Source organism: Mytilus trossulus, chromosome 9 (assembly GCF_036588685.1).
Source record: "Mytilus trossulus isolate FHL-02 chromosome 9, PNRI_Mtr1.1.1.hap1, whole genome shotgun sequence".
NCBI lineage: Eukaryota > Metazoa > Mollusca > Bivalvia > Mytilida > Mytilidae > Mytilus > Mytilus trossulus.
Genome location: NC_086381.1, coordinates 80814188 through 80833879, shown reverse-complemented (window position 1 = coordinate 80833879; position 19692 = coordinate 80814188). Strand labels below are relative to the sequence as shown.

At 31.4% G+C, this 19692-nt stretch overlaps 2 protein-coding genes and 1 long non-coding RNA gene across 3 annotated transcripts in view; 2 read left to right on the top strand and 1 right to left on the bottom strand.

Moving 5' to 3' along the window:
* The window catches only part of LOC134684236 (low-density lipoprotein receptor-related protein 6-like), an 828684-nt gene that overhangs the window by 182096 nt on the left and 626896 nt on the right, over nucleotides 1-19692 (top strand). The window lies entirely within an intron of this gene.
* LOC134684235 (uncharacterized) overlaps nucleotides 1-19692 on the top strand; it is a 160859-nt gene that overhangs the window by 83738 nt on the left and 57429 nt on the right. The window lies entirely within an intron of this gene.
* Nucleotides 15133-17148, bottom strand: LOC134684234 (uncharacterized). Its single transcript, XM_063543497.1, has 2 exons — nucleotides 16804-17148; nucleotides 15133-16110 (listed from the first exon to the last, which is right to left on the bottom strand). The coding sequence occupies exons 1-2, from the start codon at nucleotides 17018-17020 to the stop codon at nucleotides 15317-15319; spliced, it is 1011 nt and encodes a 336-aa protein (XP_063399567.1). The 5' UTR covers nucleotides 17021-17148; the 3' UTR covers nucleotides 15133-15316.

The window sequence follows — 19692 nt, the reverse complement described above, 5'->3', positions numbered from 1 at the left end:
CTAATACATGTATATGACTAGTTGTTATCTGATTGAGAGTTGTTTCATTGGCAATCATATGTCATGTATGTCATATTCTTACTTTTATAATTACATGTACATGTAACTACATAGGTGGTGCATCAGTGAATTGCATGCTTACATTTGTACATGTACAATGTACATGATGTAATTTGTATATGTACAATGTACATGATGTAATTTGTATATGTCTGAAATGTACATATGATATCTGTAGGTTTTCTGGTAGGATTAATATCTATATTGAATTACTTTTTACATCGGTTTCCTGTAATTGCCATAAAAATAACAAAACACTCATAGAAGTCTTATAAATGAATATTTCAAAATTCCCCTTTACCATGTTTACAGTTCAACTGAATATCATATGTCTATCTGTAGATCTCTCACTCGTCTTGGTTAGATATTGCAGATTTTTTAAAACATTTCATGAAAGAGACATAAAATTACATTTCTGACATCCGTGAAATACAATATTTTAACTGAAATCCTTTTTGAAATTCATATTTTAAGAATATTCACAAATCTCTAAACTGCCTTTATTATGTATATTTGGTATTCCTTGTAACTGAAGTAAAAACTCTTTAAGATGGTATACATCAACTTCAATAATGATGAAAAAGAAGTTTAATTGTCCAATTAATAATATTCCTCTTTCTTTCAGCATCAATACACTAAATTCCAATTCATTTGGTTTTGAAACAGTCAATGCTTCTACTTAGTACGGTGCATTATGTAGAATTGCTGTCATTTTTCTATTTTTCATGGATATATTTGGTTGCTTTCTAAACAAATTTTAATCAGATCTTCCATAATGGCCATGATGAGTTATAAGTAACTTTTAACTGGTGTCTGACTGCCGGTCTTCATCCCTGAAATATGAAAATGCAAATATAATACAAGTACAATGTATATATCGAATGAAATTTTCAATATGAGAAAAGTAATCAAAAGTTAGTGCAAACACAATTCTTCAAAAAAGTACTGTTAAAATGCTTACAAAATAATTCTCGTCCTTTTTTACCAGTAGTAATGTCTTCATTCAACATTTGAACAAAAAAATAAATTTTCCAAACACATTTTAATAAGGCCCACTATGTAATAAATATTTAAATATTATGTTTTGTATCTCCTTTTCCAAATATGAACAATGACAGGAATACTTCAATATCAACATGATCAATATCAGTTATCCACAAGAAATTTTAGCTACATGTAGCAAGTTCAGTATATTATTATTATCATGATTATAGGCGTATCTGTCATGTCTGTGTAAATAAATATTATTGCTGGTACATATATATACAGACACTTCATTTTGAATTCAGAAATTGATCATGATTTATATTAATTAATAAGTACATTAAATATTGTATTGCAATTCTTGAAGAATGGGAAATAAAAAGTGAATTTGTAGGATACTTATACAAGTGAATTGGCATAGTTATGTCCCTTACACATTCAGAATGTTTTACATTGTACTTGTTTTACTTGTACAAATGTATAAGTAAAAAAATCATCCTTTTTTCTTTCTTGTATTCTTGAGATTTCTTTGCTCTAATCGAATTTTAAATTGTGCACTCTCTGCAGATGTCTTTACCAATCATTTAAGTGTAATTTCATAGACAATGAAAATCCCATTTGTCTGTTATCTTCACAACACTGCTCATTTACAAGCCTCAAAGGAGCAATTTTTGAAGGCCTTGCACAAATATACAAGATCTTTGCTCAATCAGTTTCTTTAATGTATTTATATAATGAGATGAAACATTGAACTTACAATAAAAAAAATTGAGCCAAACTTGGACAAATCATTAAAGGCATGATTCACATCTCAAAACTTGAGGATTTTTTTAGGATTGAAAGAAATGTTTACATGGTTTACTTACAAATACAAGTAATTTTTTCTGAAAATTAAGGCTAGATTATTCAAACATTATCTATTTACTTATACGTGTTATATGTGCATTTTTTTTTACTTCTTCAAGTAAATAAAATAAACTTGTACAAGTACATGTAGTACCCCTGACTATGTATGTGTCTGTAATATTTAATTGAGCACATGTTGTTTGTTGCTGTTAGTTTGTTTGTTTGTTCATTCACTTTTTTCTCACATAAATAAGGCTATTAGTTTTCTCCTTCAACAGGTTTATTAATATTATGATTTGGCGCCTTTTAGAGAAGACAATGTGGCAGAATGTGTTTTTCTCATTTTTGAAGGCCATAAGGCCTAAATGATGACATATAGTTTTTATTTCTGTTTAACTTGGGACCCTTCAGGAGAGTCGTCCCATTGTACATGTACAATAGTCGGATAATTGCAGGATAAAACAATTTACTTGTCTATAATACATGTAATGAAGCTCTCCAAATTCAAACCATTACTTAATATTTCATCACAGCTTGAATGGCATACTGTAACCTCAGTCCTTGTTATTGTCAGGTGACCTAAAAAAAAAAGGGAATGTAATTATATACTTTTATTTTTAAATAAAGGAGCATGAAAAATTAAAAACAACATGTTCAATAATTTCATGCGTCCATAGCACTTTTCTGGCCGAGTCTGAATTTACCTTCATCAGGAACGCTCATAGACAAACATTTAAAATCCAAAGATGTACAAGTAGTGAAAAAAATTACAGAGCTATATGTCAAAAATAGTATGAACCTGAGTATACATTGTAACATAATGAGCGAGCCGTGGTGTAGTGGTTAGTGCATCGGACTGCTAACACAAAGGTTCCTGGTTCGATTCCCGTTTGGGATGAAAATTTCAGGAACTCAATAGTATACATATATCTCTAGATTGTAATAGCTGAAAGCGATAAATTACACCTAAGTCGTGTTTTGTCCTGACATTGGATCATATTGAATAAATTTTCCATTTGTTCTAATCGGTTTCTTCAACCAGGTCGTTATAATCTCAACTGACAAGTGCACGGCTACTTCAGTTATTTTCAATTAACCAACTTGCAAACTGCAAGCTTCGCAACAACATTGATTTTCCAAATAAGGTAAACAGGTGGGCGGAGCTTAAACGCCGCTTGCTATTTTTCTTTTGATAAATACAGCTTTCACTCAAATTATTTCTATTTCTTGATGTGAAAATACATTATAATATGAAAAAAAACACCATATGACATATATTTCATTATTCATGCGATACGCGTTCCTTACCTATTGCTACATTTGTTACTGTGTCTGCAACGTCAAAAGTCGCCCGCCATTACACAGTCTGATCTAGATAGGGGAAATAACTCCTGCACTATTTTTTTATTCGATTTTGCGGGAAAACCACCTTAATGTCGCTGCGTGTATTGATTTTCATGTGTTCTCTGATTATCTTTATTAATTGTCAATGCAGCTGGCACTAACAAACCTATTTTTGTTCAATGGTTCAGGTTTCCAGGTTCGTGTTTTTCGTATCAACTTTGAAATGTACTGTCTTGACATCTTTCAAACGAAAGCCGAGAGGATTATTAAAATCCCCAAAACCCTACATTTATATATCTTGACTCCCCGAGTTTACGAAAGCCAAGAATAATAAAATCGCACTTTTCACTTTATTCATTACCGAAATCTATTTAAATTATTTTTTTTCAATTATTAATACAAATCCATTAAAAAAAGCATAGTTTCGGTTAAACCATCATATGGATAATTCAAACTTTACCATTTTAAACGAACTAAAAAAAAGATTAGTAATTTTTACAAAATTATGAGGGTACGAGTTAGTGATTACACAACTACTCAGAAGCGAAAAATGTAATCAACAAATTGATTGGATTATCCTTATTGCAAATGCATATCATTACATTTAATCTTATTATGCAATGTTTGAAAGTTGTTTCGGAATGGATTTATGTGTAGTGAATTTTAATATAATGGAGAAAAAAACAAAAGCCCAATTCAATGTATTTTAATATGTAGTTTATGTGTAACACGCCTGGTAAACCATCTAATCATAAGCAAATGGTTAAGACGGAAAAAGGTTGCTTGCACTTCCTGTTGAGCTTTTCTGGTTCAAAATATCCAAAATAACACAATGTAGGTCAACTTTTTGTCAATTTACTGAAAAGTCCATGAGTTGTTTTGGTAAAAAAGAAGAATATCATGCCATAGATAATTTAATTAGGGTTTGTCTCGTATATAATACTGACCAATATTATTTAAAATGACATCGGAATGACTTTTCTCCAGCAGGTTAATGTCGCCAGTACAGTCAGTTATTGACCTAATGACAGTGCGATCATCGTTATAGCTAACATATATATCAGTAAATTGGTATTTTTCTAAAACCTTGCAAACATAGAATTACAATTTGTTCTTTTTCTTTACGAATACAATTTCATTAAGCTGAATATGTTTGCATACACAAGCTGTATATGAATAGTATTGACCTATAATGCATGTATGTCCCAAGTCAGGAGCCTGTAATTAGGTGGTTGTCGTTTATCTGAGCTTAATGTAAAAAAGTGAGATAATCCTAGTTTATCTGAGAAAATCCTGGTTTATCTGAGATAATCTAGGATTATCTATAAAAGTTGTTCATGCGTGCCATGGAAATGCTTTATATTTGTTTTTGGAATGTATAATGAAATATTCATTGTATGACATATTCAGCTTGACAAGTGTGCGAATTAGGAATTATAACATAAAAGAAAAAATGAAACATTAAGATTTGAAAAAAATCAAACAGTTAAACACTGCAAATTTAGACACATTTTTTTTAAATGGGAATAATGCAACGGTGTGCGTATCGCAATAATGCAAACTAACATACTGGTATTTGAAACGTGCGTCTGTATGGAGAATATCCAAAAATAATAATCTTGCATTTTCGACCATTCTTTAAAATCACAAATAAATGCAAGCTATACATTTTGAATATACAGATGTAATTTTGCTGTTTCATGTGTGAAAAATTAATGATTGAATATTGGTTTGCAATTTAAAGAACAATGAGGAAAATATTCATGCTATAGCTAAAAACCTTTTTAAATTGATCTTGTTTTGTATGCCCCACCTACGATAGTAGAGGGGCATTATGTGTTTTTGGTCTGTGGCTCCGTTCGTTCGTTCGTCCGTCCTTCCGTCCGTTCGTTCGTTCGTTCGTTCGCAGGTTAAAGTTGTTGGTAAAGGTAGTTTTTGATGAAGATGAAGTCCAATCAATTTGAAACTTAGACTTTTGACCCCAATTTCACGGTCCATGGAACATGGAATATGATAGTGCCAGTGGGGCATTCGTGAACTTTGGACACATTCTTGTTTATCATGTTGTAAATGCTATTATATCTTATTGATAAAAAAGCTAAGTGCCAATTTGAAAGTTCTTGTAATGTAAAGAATCATTAATCATAGCAGCTGCAGATTGGTCAGAGTAGTATTTATATGAAGTTATCATGAAGGTACACTTGATTTAGAACTTACTGAGAAATATTCTTTAAAGACCGTCCACTTCTCAATATGAAATTAATAACGTATCTTTTGAAAGAAGATATTTCCCCTATTCAGATAAATCACGAACGCATATAACATTTGTAAATATATAAACGTAATATATGTTTGTTATTAAACACTTCCTTATTTCATCTTTGTATTACTTAACAATATATTAGACCCTATTCAGATGAGGTGGCACTGGTCTTAATTAATAGCAGGGATAATATTCAGTCAGAGGATACTATTTATGAATGTTTTATAAAAATAACTATTATGTATAAGTCTTAGTTTTTTTTATATATATAAAAGCACGTTATTAACGACTGGTGTACGATCGAAATACATATCATATTTTTTTTAAAGGATCACTTAAATTTATGAGTCATTAAATCTCATATATTTCATACCCAGTCACTTTCCTTTGTTGACTACTTTTGAGAAGAGCCAGACCTCAAATATTTGTCTCAATCATAATAATTTAAAATGCAAACTTAAATAACTTTTAGGTAAACGTGATATGAACATGGATACTAGTTATAATCATTACATGACAAACATCTATAAATAAATATAAAATACCTTTATATATGAATTATTCTGCGTTCTGGACTTACGTGAACTTATCATCGAAACTTGATCTTAAGATGTCAAAAGGCTTGAATATGACACTGTATAATTTAGATAATGTGAGTTTAGAATCAATGAAATATTATCGCTTGAGAAGCCGAGGTGAAAAATAGCTTTGTCATTAAATGTGCAGGTGTTATGACCATTGAAAATGTAATATATGTGAATCAAGCATAATCTATTTCTATATACGCATGATTTTAACTAAAAAAACGAATACTTGTACAGTCGTTTTTGGAGATAACGCTAACTTAGTTGTCTCTTATAGCAATCGTGGAAAAGTGAAACAATGCCAAATTAAGTAAAGTAGACGTTTTTTTCTACCATGCAACTCCTAAATAATATCATTATAGAGATGAACAAATTTGTATTAAAAGGACGACAGCAGAAACGATAGATGAAGGAAGGCGAGTTATTCTGTATACTTACATGCGTTGTATCTAGATCAGGCCGTTTACATAGGCGCATGTTTGTTTGTAACTGTACGTCCGTCGATCTTTTGTAATTATCTGCTAATATTTACAGAGACTTGGAATGTTCATAAAAAGTAAACAAGCTAGTAGAAAAAATCTATGAAAAGCATTCTCACATAATCATTGCAAAACATATTAAACAAAACATTCATTTAATCTGCTGTCCGTATCAATTGTTACATTTCCAAGTACTTCAGAAAGTCTAACTTTTATGTCTGAATTGGAGGCAACTCTTAATTTACTTTGAAACGCCTAATTAAAGCTAGTTTATTTTAAACTGTTGAACATCAAGATTAAGAACTGACGTAGTGCATGTAGTGTTTTTCGACAAAAACGAAGGTAAAACAGCTTAATGGAATGAATTAATAAAACAACATGTGAAGTATAAACCATTCAGATAGTTATTACGTGCAATCAATAGACAAAGTAACAGGATATACAAAATTTGAACGAAATTCAGGTTCTTTCCTCAATTCAAATCATGCAGTTTTCTGTACGCAAATTCTATCGAATGGTAGGCAATTTAAGATAAAAAAAAAACTCATATTCAGTACTGACCTATAAATATATACAAAAAGCATACTATGGAACTAAATTGTAAACATATCCCATAAGGAACGAAACGGTAAACAATTAAAACTTCCAATTGGTACGAACTGGTCATGGTATGAAATTTTTATGGTACGCAATGGTTTTTGTGATGGTATAAAATGGGTAGTCTGAATTTGTTATGGTATGAATTGCCTATTATTTGTAACAGTTCATCAGCAGTGGTATCAATCCATGTGTACTCAATGAACATAGCACAAGTATGTTTTAGCCCGGAAGCTTTCAGTAATCTACTTCGATCAACAATAAAGATGAGGAGTAGGTTTACGAGCTTCAATTTCAAACAGTGACCCCAACGGATCATCGAAGGTCTACTTTGCCTGAATTTGAAACTTATCTATTTTAATTATTACATAAGTTATCTGTGTATTAGCCAAACAATAAGATAAAGGAAAACCTGTTATAGATCAGGAAGCGCCTTCCTTTCCATTCGGAATGTATACATGTCTATTCCTGTCCTTACCATTATAAACGTACATACATGTTACCAAAAGGGTTCTGAATCTAGGGGATCTATAATTAAAGGAGAAAAGTATTGTTTTTGATGAGTAATGAAAGTAAAAAGATAATGTACATCCTTGACATTGTAGATACAAAGGTCAGGCTACTGTTGTCCATACAGATACACAAACTTCTGTTTTTTGTTAATATCGACAATTCATCGACGGATAATTTAACGACATAGTTATTAATAATCACTTCAGTACAAATACACGGATTTCTTATTTCTTAATGAGCAATCGTAGTCTGCTTAACAGTCTTCTCTGATCCTGATCTCTCAAAATGTATATGTTTAGCTTACATCAACAATCAACTGAAAGAAAGGCATCATTTTAACGTGTTCATGTTTACATGTTTCAGCAGTTTTTAACAAAATATAAAATCGTTTTAAAGATGCCAAACATGTTATAAACACTGATATAATTTGAGTCTTTTCAGACAGATATATTGTAACAAGATGACTAGCTTGTTGTAGTGAAACTACTATTTTTTTTAGGAACAACTAGTTAAGCATGCTTTTGTAAAATGGAGGAAATGACTTAACATCCGGTATGTCCAAGTTTTGAATATTAAGCATGATATAAAAAACTTAGTTCCCCAAAACAGTAGCAGTTCTTTGCCTACAACAATAGTGTGTGTCGCTAAAAAGGAGAATACAATAATACAGTTGGTATTACAGATATTGGAAATTAAATCATGAAGTAATTAATTAATATCTTCTCTTCCCCAATACTAATCTTGTTTAATCTTTTTTTTGCAGGATTGCGTACGTGTCAATAAGGTCCTTAATACGCTGTGTGTACATATAATATCCCAGTGAAATGTAATATGCCGGTAAAAATACACCCATGATAAAGATTCGCTTAACTAAACACATTCATTCGTTTATATTAAGACCTGAAGATTTCAGTTTACATATTCAATCAACTATAGGATGATACAAGCCTAGCTCTGATTTAAATGGAAGTACAAATTGTGTTGTGTTTGTGTGTTTTACTGCATTGCCAAAAATTGACATCGTGTAAGTATTCTTTTGTACTGTATTATTGTCGCAAAACAATTCAAATTTAAGAAAAAACATCATTGTGAGATCCATCATCTTGACTCTGGTTGATAGTTGTGTCATTATCAATCATACAACCTGTTTTATGTTAAGGAATCTTGAATGTAAATATCAAATGGATATAATTACATGTACTTGTTTTAATAGGTGCTTATAAAGGTACGACTTTACAAAGTAGAACTTCCAGTGAAGTCTTACAATGTTTTGTAAAAGTTCCCAAGGTGTTTCTATCTTTTTGGGGAGGAAATCGTTTATAACAAATAAATAACGCAAACATGTAAAGGTAACGAGAATAAAGAGTGTTGCAACTAGAGATAATATTTTGAATGTTTACAAAAAATGGTGGAATTTAAAAAAGGTCAAAACATATATTTTAATTTCACGACGATGATAATGACATAAGTTACTGAATCAGCGCGCGGACACACAATCAGATATTTATGGTTTAAAACATTAACCAAAAGGGCTTGACATTTGAAATCAAGATAAAACATAACGTGATAAGTTTTTATCGGTTTGTTTTGATCTGATTAGTTAGGCGTTATTTCTGTTTTATTTATTTGTCTTTGAATTTTGAACAAGAATACATCTATTGAACCACCCAACACTTCCCCTTTTCGTTTTTGTTACTTGTCTTATTCATTCCATTTGCATGTTTCATTCATTCCAAATTTCGACCAGAAATGAAATAAATTGATTAAAAATGTAGTGCTGTAAAAAGTAAAAACACAAAAATACCGAACTCCGAGGAAAATTCAAAAAGGAAAATAAAAAATTAAAAGGCAAAATCAAAAGTCAAAACACATCAAACGAATGGATAACAACTGTCATATTCCTGACTTGGTACAGGCATTTTCTAATGTAGAAAATGGTGGATTGAACCTGGTTTTATGGCTAGCTAAACCTCTCACTTGTATGACAGTCGCATCAAATTCCATTACATTGTCAACGATGCATGAACAAAACAAACATACTCACAGAGTAAAAATGTCAAAAATAGGGGTACAACAGTCAATATTGTGTTATCATCTTAATATCACTACATAAACAACAAATGTAACAAAGAAGCACAAAAAGGCATACATCAAATTTATCATTCTCATTTTTCTTTTCTTATACGGAAACGTGTGAAACTTGACATTTCATGTATGTAGGTTTACATCATGTGTGAACGACGATATTATTTTGACTCGAATTTAATCTATTGTGTTTCATAGACAGATTTTGTACTTTAAAAAGAACTACAGTACTCGTATTTTTTCGACATCTAAATACTGATGACCCTCACACCGATCATACTGACTTATCATAGTACATGCATTTAAATATAAAAACAAAATAGTAACCGTTGATTAATGTACAAAAAGGTATATCGGGCATATTACATCGTCTCGTTTACAAACATTATACGATACTGTTTTATTATCAATATGAATACATATTTAACCAGGTCGTAGATGAGAATGTCATCTATATACACATACAGTGAAACTTTCGAAATCCGATCATTCACTTAACCGAATTTCTTTTAAATGTCGTAAAATGTTTTATTATCAAGATGAATACATAGTGAATAATAACCAGTGTAGTAGGTGAGAATGTTATCTTAATACACATACAGTGAAACATGCGAAATCCGATCCTTGATTTAACCGAATTTCTTTTAAATGTCGTAAAAAATAGCACTTACAATGTAGTTGTTAAATGTTAATGAAGAGAAGACATACCATGCAGTGTAGGGAACGATGTATAACATTATTGAAAGGTGATCATGAATAATCAAAAGACATACATGCATTGCATTGTGTTTATTTATATGCAAGTAGTGGTGTCGAATGTGTTTGTAAAAGATGTTTACTTCTACAATTTCAAATGGTAATTATAATTATGAGTTAATTGTGTTGACATATACTTGAACATGAAAAAGGTTTATCACAAAAAAAAATATTTCCTTTATAATATTGAATTGAATAAACAATGAATAGTTCGGCAAGTTTTCTATATACAATTGTTGCTACATACATCAACAAAAGATTTTCCACTGTGGGGTTTTGTATCAACTTGAAAGAAATGTGTATACAAATAAACAACTTAACTCACTCTAAAAATAAATGATTTTTTTATCTGCGCTTGGCTCAGATACATTTTCATTTTATAGTATAGCTCAAATTTTAGGCACCATAATTGGTTGATAAAATAATTTGTTATTATAATGTGTCGTGTATGGTGCACTTATCTGTTTGATTATAAAACGTATCATAACTGCATTCCTGTCATCAAGTTGTATTTCTTATAGGTAATCTTCAGCGGTAGAAATTTGAAAATAGTTTAAGGACATGTTAGCATATTGCGATTCTAGAAAACAAATATCGTCAAAGATTTTTTTTAGCGAATACCAGGAATGAAACATAAGTAACTTTTAATAACATACAATTTGCACAGTCATCTTGATTGTTTTATTGAGTCACAAATATTAAAGCGATCATGGGTTTCTGGTGTCTAAATTATTCGTTTTTTTTCTGTGAGACTCATTTTTTTTTATATTTGACACTTTCATAGTAAAGTATGCATATTTTCAAGTATCATGAAAGATTAAATATGTTAAAAGTTGCAATTGTCCGTTTTTTTTCCCTTTAAGTGTTTGCAGTGAAGGCATATAACTGTTCCGGACCATATGAGTATTTGGACCATACGCATATGGTCATAACCATATGGGTATATACTCATATGGTCCGACTATACGCGTATGGTCCGACCGTGCGCGTAGGGTCGGGGTAATTAATACTCTGTTACAGTTTACTATAAATACGCCTCAAGTCTTCATATGGTATGGCTGTTCATTAAAAAGACGCTATCATATAGGTAATTTTATATTAATTTATTTAATCATATATAGCTAAAAAAAAATGGAAGTTTCAAATAGTTAATTTTATTAACTTATGACGTCAAAACTATAATAATTACATTTTATACCAATGGTCATTGCTGATGGTCATTACCGATTTGTTATAACTAGTGAATGGCAATATGTCGACTAAAAAAATATTTCAAAAAATTTCTTAATGATCTGTTGCACAAGAAGTCAATTGAAAGTAACACATTTTATTTAAGTTGTCTTGTGAATATGTTGTAATGCAGTCGTGTTACACTATTTGAGATTTAGAGCTTCTTAAAACATCGTAGATATATCGGAATGGCCCAAGACCTCGGTATCACTGTACGCAGCTGCAAAAAGGCTAGCTTTTCATTCGCAAACAAAAGATGTAAATGAAAAGGATCGTGCACATGAAGGACTAGTAAATGCAAAAAAGCTATGATACCTTGTGGAAGTAACTGTCACCTCGAGCCTACATTAAAGAATGTAATTAGCGATGAAAACTAACTAGGGCATAATATTTAATTTTTACGTAGTCTTTGAATTATAAAATTAATACATTGTCATACAACCATCATTGCTTTTTTAGATAGTTTTTGTATTGATACGTTTATAATGTAATTTGAAAAAAAAATACATATATGGTCCAAATACTCATATGGTCCGGCCCGTTAATAACCGAACGAGTACTATACTCATATGGTCCGTCCGTATACGCATATGGTCATGACCATACGCGTATGGTCCAAATACTCATATGGTCCGGAATATAACCACTAGTTCCAGCCTGTCATAACGAAAATACAAGAAAGTAGTACATATTTAAAAAAATATATTTCCTATTCATAACTCCATATTTTGTAATAAGTGAAAAATATAGACTTACCTCAAAACTGCATTTAAAAGCAATATTTTCCGAATTTTGAGTGTTCACGTTACAATAAAAACATTCAGCCGTTACGTATTTATGTGTTTTTCGTTACGTTTTAAAATTATCTCAATGCGTGTAGAGCACTTATAAACAATTGCAGAATTGTATTTTAAAATTAATTTGTACATTTTGTCGAGCTATAATGCATAAACTTTTTTTTTTGGCATCACATCTATAGGTATACAAAATTTGGCTTAAAAAACCCTGCGAAAACGGCATATGATATGCAAGTAGGGTGCAATACATGTGGATTTACCATAGGTATAGTTTGACATTCATTAGTATGTTCATCTATAAGTCTGCCCTAAGTATAGATAAAAAATTTCAATATTAGAACAGTGTTGTTAAAAACAGAAATAAGCATGCCCGTTCATAATTCACATTAACTGTGTGTTTTTTTTTCCACGCTCGAAATGTTCTTATACGAACAGGAGAAATTAATTAGGCCGTTTTGCTGCGTTTCTGTAGGGTTTTCAGTCAAACGATGATTTCTTGATACGAATGTTGTATCAAATAACGTTTATGTTAACCATTATGGATGATGTGCTGATATGCCTATTGAAGAAATTGGTAAATGTTATTTACTATGTTAAATCAAAGAGTTGGATCTTCTGAAACATCGCGAAAAACCTGATGTATGGGCGCTTGTCTAGCTTACGATTTTCTATATTGTCAATATTGCCATGTCGAAATATACTTTTCCAGTTTTAAATGAAAAGTCTCCATAATTGTTTTTTTAAGAACACAAATTGAAGCGAACAAAAACATCAACATACACAAATACGTATTGTAGTGAAACATATTTTTTTAAGTAAAACTATTGCTAATTTAAAACAGAAATAAAACCTCGGTTTGAAAAGAGTTTTTTTTGGTAGTGTTTGTAATATACAATATTCTTGAACGTGTTAAAGAACTTTTGAAAATATATAAAACCGATTCCAAAAAGCATACCTCGATTTCCAACACACGGATGTATAATGAACACCTGACCGATTTTATTTAATAGATTTATACTAATTTTTTACATCCAAATGCAATTGGCCAACACATGCCCTTTTCCATTTTCCGTTTTATAGACAAGTGTTACTCCTATACGTAGGCGCATTTTAAAGAATTGCTATGTTTTGTACAATAATGTAAGTGTATTAATTGTAACTAATGAGAAATGGGAAGTTAACAATTGGAACAGAAAGCGTACGTAACACCTTTTATTTGTTCGTTGAAAACTTTTATTCAAAATGTATGAAATGCAATGAAATAGTAATGATTGACGAGAATATCCGTATCAACAAGATAGAATTATGTAGACGAAACATATATCAGATGTTATGTTTTGCAATGCAATGATCGTCTAGTTCTCTCTATGTACTCAGGCATTTTTAAGTTTTAATTTTTTTGTTATGCTTTGATGCTTTGCTACAGATTATTACATTTAGAACTTTTCTTTAAACATTGTTAAACGTGAAAAAAGAAACACAAATGCAAACAAAGTAAATTATTGAAATATGTGACAAATTATGACAGATATTCCTTCTTAGTTAACATCATAACAATTTTATTGTACCGACTATGTCAGATTCCCAATCGCTATATTTTGACTGAGTAAGAGATTGCTGACAGGATGAAACATACATTTTAAGACACACCTACCTTGTCGATTCACTTAGAATATTCCCTTAGTGAGTTCAAGAATATTTTATTGAGAATGTTCAATTATTTTTGTGTAAACAGGTCAATTTAGATAATTCGAAAATCAATAAACTAATGTATCATCTTTGTACAGAGATTTAGAAGTTTCAAATATCTGAAATAATGAATGACAGTCCTGATGTTCATGGGCTTCAGTTGTTCAAGGAAATTTTACTATGCAAAATGCAGTGTTACTAGTGACGGAGACCCAATTAAATCCATAATGTACGAAAGCTACTTAACAGCTATTATAATAATTCCTTATTAAGGTCAAGGATCAGTAAATGAACTAGTCCATAGATTTTTTTTAAATTTTGAACTCAATTAGATATTGAAAATATACATCCAAAAATGTAAAAAAAAGTATATGTCACCGACTTCGTTTTCGAGAAAAATCAACTTTTAGAATGGTCCGGGAAGGTACTAAATTATATTGAATATATAGGGAAAATCCTTGTTTTTCTTCTACATTTTTTGGTTTCCTGTATAAATCACACAAATCACTCATAGAATTTTTTTTTGAAATAACATTTTCTTCTTCTTTGTCTACCAATTAGATGGTGTAAAAAAAATATATGGTCACCGACTTCGTTTTCCCGGTAGAAGCGACGCAACCTCAACATTTTGCCCAAAAAAACATAAAAAATCGTGACGTCGTCAGTTTTATTACATAACGTCATTTTTTCATACTATGAAATTCCAACGTCTTGGTGTTGATTATGCATAATTATTATATATTTTGCATCGATAGGTTTTTTATATCCTAAGGGTCCGTCATTTATACATTTTAATTTTGTATTACCAACTTTCTTTATTCTTAATGTTTTAGCACCCAATTGTTCTCTGTTATTTATTTTTTTGCACTTTATTCTGCAAGTTTTGCCCTTTATTCTTTGTTCCGTAAACCCAGATCAGACCCCCTTTTATAGAAAAGTATTTTAAAAGATATCATTAATTGTAAAAAAAAAAATATGACATGGTCATAATCAGTAATTATGTATAAACAAATTACTATAACAGACGAAAAGACTTTGTAAATTACATGATTGCAAATGTTCGATAACAGCATGAAAATAGAAATAATTTTAATGTCTTGACTCAAAATAAGAAGTAACTGATGATATAATTTTTCTGTTTTTTGTGACTCTGGGTTTTCCAAAAAAAAGTTCCGATAACAGATTGGCAACACCATCAGACCCTTCGCGTTCATTTGCCAATATTAAATGGCGCTGCTCCAGTCCGGATTTCGCCATTTTCCGTACCATCCCTTTAGATAAAACTGACGCCGGTATAGTGAACGACGCCAGTCTCTTATTGAACGAAATCAGTTGTCTGACAGATAGTAAAACATATTCCACCGAGAAAGAGTGTGGTGTAATTTTCTCATGTGTAAGCGCGAAATGTTCTACTAGTTGCTGGAGGGATTTGACATCTCCCACTGCATTATGTGCGTCATATTTTACGCCAAGAATATCAAATACTAAGCTCTCCTGGTTAAATCGTTTCCCCGTTTGTTTCCTTTCTGGAAGCACAGTTCTCATTAAAGGTAACGAGTCAACAAAACCCTTACATTTTTGTTTAAAACTATTAAATGATAAATTATTCTCCATTGAATAAACTATAACTCTGGAATCAAAAAGCTTTGCATTATGCGCAAGTAATATACAGTTGTCAGGTAACCAATTAATAAATTCTTTAAGACTGTCTTGTATATCATCTGTTGGCATGATTTCACCGTTCCGGTATAATATTTGGCCACTTTTTGAAAAACCAGTAACTTTAGCAGCGGAACATGTGATGGCTTGTTTCGGAACTATATAACGACAGAATGTGTTCTGTCCATATGCTGCTGCAATTTGTATTATATCAGAGCAGATTCCTGTAACGATAAAGGATACCAATATATCGTCTATTTCTACAAATATTTTACATTGATAGAAGTTGACATCGCATATATAAACAAACATTATATAAATTATTCTACAAATTCTTGAGAGAGTTTCGTGTGGTTATTAATATGTGACAATAGATTTTAAAATGTCCGTCCATGCAGAGAGCAACTGCAGTTGACACCAATAAAAAAAACAACATGATGCGGTGTAGTTGTCAAGGAACCAACTATCCACTAGAGTTCACATGCGATGGATATAAGCAATTACAGACTAGAGTACGGACTTAAACAAAACAAAAAAACAGACGGACAGACGCCGGACGTATGTATATCATAATACGTCCCGTCAAAGATATGACGGGCATATACAGATGTGAAAAAATGCAGAAAGATACCTAACGGCCTTATTTTTAACAAAATAATTACGATCTATTAATCAAGATCTTGAAAAGCGTATCGACCGGGAATATTTGTCTTTGGTTTTATCTGCAATTTGACGCTCCGTACAATAATATATTAAAAAGAAAATGTGGTATGATTGCCAATGAGAAAACTATCCACAAAAGACCAAAATGACACAAACATTAACAACTAAAGGTCGCCGTACGGCCTTCAACAATGAGTTCTTCGTATATTGATAATTACAAAAAAAAAAATATATGATATTGCGAATCATCTTACCGAATCCTGTTGTTTCTAGGTCAAAATAGACACATGTCGTTTCTTTTAATGGTATGGGCCAAGCTTCAGCTTCTGGTTCAGGTGGGGGTATAAACTCAATGATATTGTCATCAGTGTTTGTAAAGGTAGTAGCCGATGATACGCCCGATTCGTAAGTTTTCCCTTCTCTTATTTCTTTTGATTTTTCTTTCTTGATTTTTCTGCCCTTTTTCGACATTCTTTTCAACTTAGCCGTTCTTGTGGTCTCTTTTTCTCTCTCTGATTTTCGCTTTCTCTCAAGACGTTGTCGTTGTAATACAGTATATTTTCCAGGAGACAGATGGTGCAATTCATTCACCTTTGTAATTATAGATCACATGTTCGACATTAATAGAAAGCAACGAAATAAAGTTTGATATAAACAATAATATTCTAATTTGGTACGCTAATGCGGCGTAAAGCAACTAACAATCAATCTAATTTGGTATGGTATTTTTGGCGCATTAATTTAGTTTTTTCCTTCAGATCAACCCCCAGTTTATGGTGAGATTCGTGTTGCTACTATGGTTTTTTCTTGTGTGCTAATATTTGTGTCAGTCTTTTTAGCCATGGCGTTGTCAGTTTATTTTCGATTTATGAGGTTGACTGTCCCTCTGGTATCTTTTGTCCCTCTTCTATATATATATATTATGTATCATATTTTGGTAATTTTAGATAAATGCAAAATTTCATTTTAAAATGATGCACGCATTTAAATCATGTATACAACTTGTTTTCTTTTTAATTAGGAATGATACTGAAATGTATTTAAAGTAAAAATTCCCTTGCAAAAGGTCTACATACAAGCGAAAAAAGTAAATTTACATTTGATGCATAGCGTAACATTGCCTATGTAGAAACAGGGAGAAAAGTTTTTTTTTTCATTTAAACAAAGAATGAGATAAAAAATAAATTTGATTATGCAAAAAATACAAAAGAAATCCATTATTTTATTTCATTTATCTTTAGAATTACTGGCCTCTGTAATATATGAGCGACCCTCGTTCTTCTGTGCAACACCAGAGGCAACACGGAACGCCAAAGACTCACTTCCGCCGAAATGTTTCGCTTTTGGTGCCTTCAAAGCGATCATATTATTCAACGACTCATTTCCTTGAGAACTACCTAAATGAGACAATTTTTCAGAGTTGGATGCATATATGTCGAAAAGTTTGTTGAGCTCGTTCCTCAGTTCTTCTCCAGTCAAATGTTTACCGTATGGTAGACTTTTATGCTTGTACGTGTCAGGATTTTGTGATATTGACCCCACGTTTTATCACACAATATATGGTCTCCAAATGCATGAGGGATGATGGATTTCAAAACTTTTCCTAGATTTTCCGGATTTCCTTTGTTTTGAGAGAGAGCATATGAAAAGTCTTTTGTAAGGTAGTTTACAACATTCATCGAAATTTTGTGCTTTTCCTGTAGTCCTATGAGATCCCGCGATACTTTTTTCCTAACATGGTTCCTGTCACTAAATTTCATTATTTCAGCATTAACCTCTTTGCGAAGCCTTGCAATTGTTGTGCTGTCATCATCCATAGTAATGCTGCTTACAACACAGTCTGTTTTCTGTTTATCCTTCACCATTTGTACAGCTAGCTCAGATTCCATTGATTTTGCACTTCCTTGGTGATTTATTCTGCAATCATGGCCATCTCCTTTTTCATCTACACGGTCACATTTCCTGCAATCCCCATACTTAAGACCAAAATTTACACATTTTCTAGTCGTCTCACCCAGTAAAGTTGCATGCCCTTATGAAATAAAAATGATAAAATTACTCATTGAATCGTCTTGAACAGAAAATAGTTTGATTGCTTTGAATACGACAAGAATACGAATAAATGTAATGAATGAATAGTTAGCTTGCTTTGTATATGACAAGAATACGAATAAATGCAATGAATGAATAGTTGTCGTATTTTTATGTAATGTATACGTGTTTCTCGTTTTTACATAGATTAGACAGTTAGTTTTCTCGTTTGAATGGTTTTACTCTAGTCATTTGTGGGTCCCTTTATAGCTTGGTGTTCAGTGTTGAAGGCCGTACCTTGACCTTATATGGTTTACTTTTATAAATTGCTATTTGGATGGAGAGTTGTCCCATTGGCACTCATAACATATCTTCCTATACTAGTATCTATGTACATACATTTAAATTCGAAATTATTTAATTATTCGGACTAATGATTTAAAGTACCTGTGAGACTGTTATAACATCTACCACTACCACGTTTTTGCCAAGCACCATCAAACGATACATGTATTGCATCTTGACCGTCTACTTCAGTTTCCTCATTACCTGCGATATTAGCAGTGGTTTCTGGTATTCTAATCTAGAAAGACTTTAAACTCAGGTTTGTGTTACAGCTAATTTCCTAATGCATGTAAAGCAAGACTTTGGTTAGCTTGCTTGCTTTGTTTTTATATTGTACAATCATTAGGATAACACCCAATTAAATTCAAATATTATATATTCAGGTTAAACTATGCCTATATATATTGTTTAAAGATTTCAATCTTATTTACAAAGCTTGCATAGACAATTATACAAACAAAGCAAGCAAGCCAACCAAAGTTTTGCCTTACATGCATTAGGAAATTAGCTGTAATAGAATAATAGGTACGTTTTAACATTAATAATTTTATCGTGATCACAAATGGATAATTGTTTTACATGGATTCAATCCCATAATGGACCATCGCAGGTTGCAGTATTGAAAAGGAAGAATATTTTGTTTTATTTTCCATTGAATGTGTTAACATTGAGCATAATACAATATATAACGGTATTTACAAAAAGACAAAAACAAGAATGTGTCCATAGTACATGGATGCCTCACTCGCACTATTATTCTCTATGTT